This window comes from Pollachius pollachius, assembly GCF_949987615.1.
Source record: "Pollachius pollachius genome assembly, chromosome: 8".
In the NCBI taxonomy this organism is placed as follows: domain Eukaryota; kingdom Metazoa; phylum Chordata; class Actinopteri; order Gadiformes; family Gadidae; genus Pollachius; species Pollachius pollachius.
In genome coordinates, this window is record NC_136941.1 from 13,572,752 (window position 1) to 13,580,310 (window position 7,559).

Consider the following 7,559-nt stretch of genomic DNA (forward strand, 5'->3'; position numbering starts at 1 on the left):
AAATATAGCCTATTATGTAGGCTACCTCAACGGAAATTATTAAAGATCAAATATGCACTACAATGCACACCATTTTCCAAATTATTGTTAACTGAGAGTGTGTGTGTATGTGTGTGAGTCTGTGTGTGTGTGTGTGTGTGTGTGTGTGTGTGTGTGTGTCTGTGTGCAAGTGTGTTTGTAAGTGAGCGTGTGCAAGAATTTAAGTTCAACACGTTGAATTCTGATTAAGTGATTGAGCGCTATATAAAAAGGCCGAGAGATAATAGGTGCCATTTCAATGACTTTAATAAGCAAAATAGGAAACAATTTCTTCCAAAAACAACAGAAAATAAGACAAAACAGAAACCAGCCTGAATGGAACTACAACAGTTCAAATTTAAGTTGTTTTACTCTTATTTATATAAACAGGATTGAAAATTGATCCCCATCATCGCAAAGTACATGGAATTGCTAAAAACAGAACAACAACCCGCTGCTGCAGTTTCAATTTGATTTCAACACAGTTGAATCAGTAACAAACCAAAGATTGTTAAATGCATGACTTTCCAACAATAGTTTCAAATGCAAGCACCATGCTTATTTGATATGATCTGAAAGTTCGTTAATTTAAATCATTAAAATAAAAACTTTAACTATGCATCTGGCCAGCAGAACCAGAATCATCAACAATAAAACAAAACAAAAAAATGTATTACATAACATACACAGAGTTTTCATTTTGAAACTTTGTACAACCTCTTTCCCCTTTTTTAACTGACCGGCAGAGAAAAAAATCAGGAAAACACATCATCAATAGTTTTACAATGTATTACAAATGCATGCGTTATCTAAATACCTGTTGACTGGAGCCTAATGCTAAATCCCTGACATAGGTTAGTCGACGTTTTGGTAGCGGTGTGTTTTGTCGAGTACGTGTGTGTTGACAACATGAGGTGGTTCCGCTGTAGCACAGGTGACTCTGAAGGATGCGCCATCAAGTGAATGAGATGATTCTGACGGTGTGTGTGATGTGGTCAGGGTGGCGCAAGAGTTATAGCAGGCTGCACGTCTCATTCAAATTACAGGCAGGAGTAGACAGCCACGTTTAATTGCAGGCATGTTCCAGATTATGTCTAATTGATAATTGAGTAGCCTATTTTCAGAACAATTTAACAATCACTTAGTGCGGTGTCAGGCCGTTTAAAACTGTCGCGTCCTTCAGCATCGCAAGGCAGTAGTAAATGTGAGTCTAAAATGGTCCTAAAATGTCTACAATTATTGGCTTTGCTTAATAATCACGAAGCATTTGATGAATTCCTGGAGGGGGGTTTGCACAAAATCCAAAATGAAAACTTGAAATAGTTAACCAAAAGTGCACTTGACACACAAAGTTTGTTGTATTTAAATGCAACTGAAAAAATGCCCACATCTCTCAATCAATATCCCAAGTGAAAAAAATATATATAGAAAAACACAACACAAAGAAAGAAAGAAGTTCAAACCAGCCTCCTCAATCTTGGTGTGCAGTTTTTTTTGCGGTTGCATAATATTTACAAGCCAAAAGAAACCTCCACCACTGCACCGGCAGTCCTGCTGTTCTACGCCCGTTGCATTACTCGTCTAACCCCCAAACTATGGAGAAGCGCAATCAACAACATGCTCTTAATATACACGAGAAGATGAAAAGTACAAAATAGAAATTATTACCATACATGTCCAGCATGCAGGATTAATATTTAATGCAGATTTTTTGTTACACTATATATTCGAATATAACCAAGCAGGCAATAAATCAATGAGATGTTGCATAAAGTGTAGGGATTGTTTGACAGAAGTAAAGTTTGCATAATGTAAGAGTCCTGCTTTCGGCGAATCTCTTGGATTACAGATATAGGGGGGGGGGGGGGGGGGGGGGGGGGGGGGGGGCACTTTTGATTGAGTCTCCCAACTTTTCTCTGCGTTGCTTCGCAGGCTGCATGAGAACGAGGCCTGCTTTGCAACAACGTGTCATCTTTTTGAAGAACCAAAAAAACAGACAAAGTGGCATATTCTTTTTTACACTAAGCAACTAATCTACAAAGATCCGTGGGACCGAACAAACATCCCGCAAGGCTCTTTGTATCTCGGTTGTCCCGCGGATGACGAGATGGGTATATATGGAAATAGTATTTGATGTATTATTCTTCTATTATGAATATAATCTCCCGTTATTAGTAGAACCATAAACAGGTATGGAAGGGTGGGTTGGTTATTATTCATTGTTCATCAGCATCGTTTTTGGGGGATGGAGGTGATGAAGAGAGTCACAAAAAAAAAAAAAGGCTTCTACAACTCACATGAAGAACTCGGGGGAAGACGGGTTGTCGCTCGTCGACCCGGCCTCCCGAAACCCGCTGCCGGCCCCCGGGCCCGCCAGCTTCTCGCACTTGAGTTTGTAGGCGTCCCTCTCCCGCGCCAGCCGGTGGATCTCCGCCTTGAGCTGCTCCACCTGGTTCATCAGCTGCGTCTTCTCGTTCTCCAGCACGTGTTTCTGCTGCACCCGCTTGAAGCGGCAGGACTGCGCGTAGCCCCGGTTCTTCAGGGTCCTCCTCTTCTGCTTCAGACGTATCACCTCGTCTTTGGTGAAGCCCCGCAGGTGTCTGTTGAGCTCCCGCACCGACATGGACACCAGCTGGTCGTCGGAGAAGCGGTCCTCCACGTTGCCGGAGCCGTGGTGGCCCGACTGGCTCATGTGTTGATGGTGGTGGTGGTGGCGGTGGTGGTGCAGGGGTTGGTGCTCGTCCGGTGACATGGGGGACGGGCTGTCGGATTCCTGGCTGTGGTGATGGTGGTGTTGGTTGTGGGACGGGTGGCTGTGCCCTCCCAGGTCGTCGGAGTGGTGAGGGATGCCGCCGACGTACGGGTGGTGGTGGTGGTGCTGGGGATGGCCATGGTGCGTGTTGTGGTGGTGGTTGTGCGGGCCCCCCCTGTAGCCCTCGAAGCTGCCCTGCTGCTGGAGCTGCTGCTGGGCGTGCGGGGGAGGAGGGTGGCCGTGGCCCGTGGCTCCGATCAGGGCCTCCACTGCGTCCTCCGGGGTCAGACTCAGCGTCTGGGGGTCCATCTGCTGGTGGTAGCCGTTGTTGGGCATCCAGTAGAGCTCCTCCAGGTGGCTCTTCTGCTCCGCGGGGCTGAAGCTGGGCGACGAGGGCACCGAGCTGCAGGGCGTGCTGATGGGGGTGGAGGACACGGAGCCCTGGGGCTGGAGGCGGTTACACTGGCGCACCCCGGCGCGCTCCAGTCCGGCCAGGCCTTCCTTCTTCACGTCGAACTTCATCAGGTCAAAGTCGTTGACGTATTCCAGAGCCAAAGGACTGTTGGGCAGCTCGGCAGGCATGTTCATCTCAGTGCTCATGGTGCTACTGCTACTGCTGCAGCTGCTGCTGCTGAGTCTTTTTGTGCAGATGTGCAAAGGGTGCAGGTCGAGCGACGCACAGAGCGACTTGCCGTTCAGCGGTTCTTCTCTCCTTTCTTGTCTCATGCAATAGTTCTTATAACTACCCCACCGCTACGCACCAGTTTGGTGAAAGCATGAGAGGCTGTGCAACGGGGCACAGGGAAAAAAGAAATGCGAGAAAAAGTAAAGAGGCAAAGTTTAAAACTTAATGCTCTTCTAACGACATCGGAATTTGCGTCATGTAGCCCACTTCAGCAGGACTAATCTGGCAACACCGACAAGGGCAGGAGGTAGCACGTACAATCTCAGTCTCTTCAGTAGAAGTGTATTCGACGAGGGGAAGAAGAAGAAAAAAAAGGCATAAATTAAAGAAACACCACGTATAAGCGACAAAGTAAAAGGCACCAGTCCCCCCGAAGATAAAAAAAGCTTCTTCTTTGTCGTTATAAGTCCTTTTCGCCAGGAAAATAATCAACGTGGAGACCAATAAGCAAAAAGCGTCGGGCGTCTGAATATGCTGAGAAGCAGCTTTCCAGCTCTGCACCGCAGAGATTCAGGCTCGCTTCTCGGACTAACTCACTACCGAGTATCCAGCAGACTGTGCCCGGCCGCCCCGCGCCTCTTTATCCTTATAGCGCGCAGTGACGTCGAGCGGGAGGGCTGGTGCCGACGCGCGGCGCACTCCAATGGGAAGCGTCCTATTGGAGGAAAAATGAGAAGGGGGCTGGGATAGAGGGGACGAGGGGAGGGACCGCCTTTGACAGATTCAGACAGTCAGCTGACTGACTTGAGGTAAAGGCACAGATCGAGATGAGTTCACTTTGCAAGCATTGCGCCCCGTTGAAGTCCCGCATTCAACGCGTAATTCCTATCTTACGTTTAAGTTCTTTATCTCTTTTCAATAATAACGAGTAATGTTTAACTGTTTCAAATCGGAAAGAGAAGCTTAACCTACTTCTGAACAAAAGCAAGTGTGTTAAAATCAGTGATGGATAAAAACACATTGCTCGATATACATCTTACACCTAAACGAATGGTTCCTATATCTGTCGATATAGTTTGGACAAGAGTAGGCTACATGTTGTAGAATATATGCTTAAACATAGAAATAACAATAGTCCTATTAACGGCAAAGGGTGTCATCCAGTTCTGTTTCTGTCAAGATATTAAAAGCCTTCCAGTTTTCAATTATCCATTAAATTCCCTTCATTCAGCTAATCCTCACGAGCAAAAAGAGCGTGTCCAAAAAACGGAACACAGTCATTCTAAATTGTTTCCAGAATAAGATTAATAGCATTTGGCATCCTCATTGTAGTGTTCAGGTGAGTGCATATAAAAGTTACGATAAAGTGTCATTATAGATTTTGCCTAGAAAGTAGTCTCTGTGTTCTCAGACAGCGCGGTCGCTGCTCCACCTGAACCAGGCTCAAGGCTGCCCCTACGTGGACGAACTGCTTAAAGATTTAGCAGCTCCCTTTTTAGGTGCACGTTTCACTCGATCAACCCTTTATTCGCATACATGCCATGTTGGGGACGGTTCTTTCTTAAGCGTTTTATAACACAATGGGGACGTATGCATTCTCCCCGTGGAGGTCTTTGCTGCAGGCATAGGATTACCAGTTTCGCTCACTTACCTCTATTATATTCTGGAGTTAGATTCGATACCTTACACTTTACACTACAATAGTCAACACTCCACACGCTGTGTATTGGAAAACGTATTGGAACGCAGCCCTACATAGGCCCTGCGCGCTACAGATTTGTTTTAAAATCTTTTCACGCATTCTCTAAAAACGTTTAAAAAGACTCGTCCGAAAAGGAAACCGTTTTTAAATGGGTCAATATAAGTTATCGATTAGATAATCATTTCTTTCCAACCTCATATCCACGGCTGAATGCGCTACAGCATATTGATGACCCTGTGTGTGTGTGTGTGTGTGTGTGCGTGTGTGTGTGTGTGTGTGTGTGTGTGTGTGTGTGTGTGTGTGTGTGTGCGTGCGTGCGTGCGTGGGAGTGTGTGTCTGTGTGGGCGTGTGTGTGTGTATGTGTGTGCGTGTGTGTGTGCGTGTGTGCGTGTGTGTGCGTCTGTGTGTTTGTGCGTAGAGAGCAGTGGGCGCGTGCTAAAGATAAGATCAGATGAGTTCTTTCGTCTTAATCAACCCGTGTAGTTATTTCAAATGATCAATAGGCCTGCGTTCAATTCGACTCGTTTCAGCTTCATAGCTATATGGCCTTCAGGCAGCCTACTGCCTGACCTTCCTTTTCGGGATTTAATGTAAGCTTTAGGCAAGTACAGATATTTGTATTAAAATGATATGAATGGAGATGAGGTCTGAAGAAGCCTTTCCTTTAAACGAATAAGAAGCACGGTATTTGTTTATCTGGAAATTAATTTAGGATAGACAGCTTAACGAAAGTAGTTAAGCTATTTTAAGTGCATATTATTATTTGTATTATTTGTATTATTACCATAATAATAATCATAATAATAATGATAATTATTCGTATTTGTTTTATTATTATGTAACGTGAAACATTCGTCAAAAACCTAATTAAATCTATGAATATCCAGATGTCAAGCTTATTTTTTTAGTTTAAAACGGCATTGTTATTTGTATTTCCTCCGAGTATTATTTTTGTCACGGTCAGGTGGAATACAAACTTATCTAGCATACATTTATTTTAGGCCTACACGTGCTGTGACCTGCAACCATACCTCCGCTCAATAAACAGACCATACCTGTTAACAAAATGTAGGCTACTACTACAGAAAAACACACAACAAATAAATAACTAAAATGCATCCTAGTCTACGTCGAACGTTTAAAAGAGAGAGAGAAAAAAATAGTTACGAAGCCGAACTTCAGAAGCGCGCTTCACACGCGGCGCGGAGCAGCGGCGCTGTGAGCGCGTTCTCTCTGAGGCCGAGTCGCCGGCAGCCCCATTAGCCTGTAATGCTCTCTAATATAGCCCGAGTCCTCCGTCTAATAGATCCAGGCTGCCCCGCCGACGGCTCTCCCCCTTCGGTAATAACGGGCTGTAATGGAGAGACGAGATGTAAAAAGCGCCCATGTCAGCAGCATATCGGTGGTTAATGATCTATTAAGTGATCTGCGTGCTTATGGACAGCGAAAAAATGTGTCTATGCATGCTCATCCCCCCCTCCACCCCCTCTCCCAGCCCCACTAATGAGAGTCCCATCCTACGGATTTTAGGAATGAATAACAGAAATAAAATCCCTTTTAAAATGTTGCGTTTAGTTGACAAGGTAGCTGGATGCCGGGGCACACGGAGCGCCTATAGCGGGGATAGTGTGCAGGCGTCCCACCGCTTACACCTTGGAGCGGCGAGCCACCTGCCGTACGACCCGCCAGCGGAGCGGCACCGCGGGGGCATGCACGGTGTGTGTTTGTGTCAAAGGATAAGACGTGATTTCCTCGCAGAAGTGGATTAATGTTCTCCATAGCGACGCATGGACCTCTGATGTGGCCCCGGTGTCTGAAGGCCAGCTGGCGTGACGGGTCACGGGAACTTGGACCTCTATCACGTCTGTCATCAACTTTGTGTCCGTTTGGGTTTCTACGGGGGGATTATTATCCTTCTAACTCTTTTTTTTTCTATCTCTCTGGCCTCCAGGTAAATCACACGTATTCTATGGTCTTCTGTTTAGCTTGGTGTGTGGATTTGAGCAGGATTCTTCTTCATAGGCTTAGTTAAAATGGTGTGGGAGTATGATGCTAAGCAGGAGCGCCGTTTTGTAGGCATATAGTGCAGGTGATGTGCAGACAGTGGTAAATTGAGCAACTGGAGTCAGTTTTTGAGGCACACATGTGGGCTACCCATCACTAGATCTGGCTTTAGGCCTGCTTGCTTGTGCTGTTTTTTTATTGGTATTTATAACCTCTTCATATAGGCCCAATATATATAGAAAAAACACTTGTTAACGCTCTGAATTGCTCTCTTATAAATTATATAGGCATATAGGTAGCGGTATGTATTTAACGGAGCTATACATCAATACGTTATACATTAGGTTTGATAGGCTGTCATTTCATCCTAGCAAACAGTACATTATGCATCTTGGATGGCTATTTAAAGTAGCTGCACTAACTGTAACTTAAATAAAGGAGGCTATCATAAAAAAAAT

General features: G+C 45.3%; 1 protein-coding gene across 1 annotated transcript; it reads right to left on the bottom strand.

The window, feature by feature from the left end:
* Nucleotides 1-279: 279 nt before the first annotated feature.
* On the bottom strand, nt 280-3,993 carry mafba (MAF bZIP transcription factor Ba). Its single transcript, XM_079741723.1, has one exon. The coding sequence runs from the start codon at nt 3,494-3,496 to the stop codon at nt 2,312-2,314; it is 1,185 nt and encodes a 394-aa protein (XP_079597849.1). The 5' UTR covers nt 3,497-3,993; the 3' UTR covers nt 280-2,311.
* Between the last annotated feature and the right edge of the window lie 3,566 nt (nt 3,994-7,559).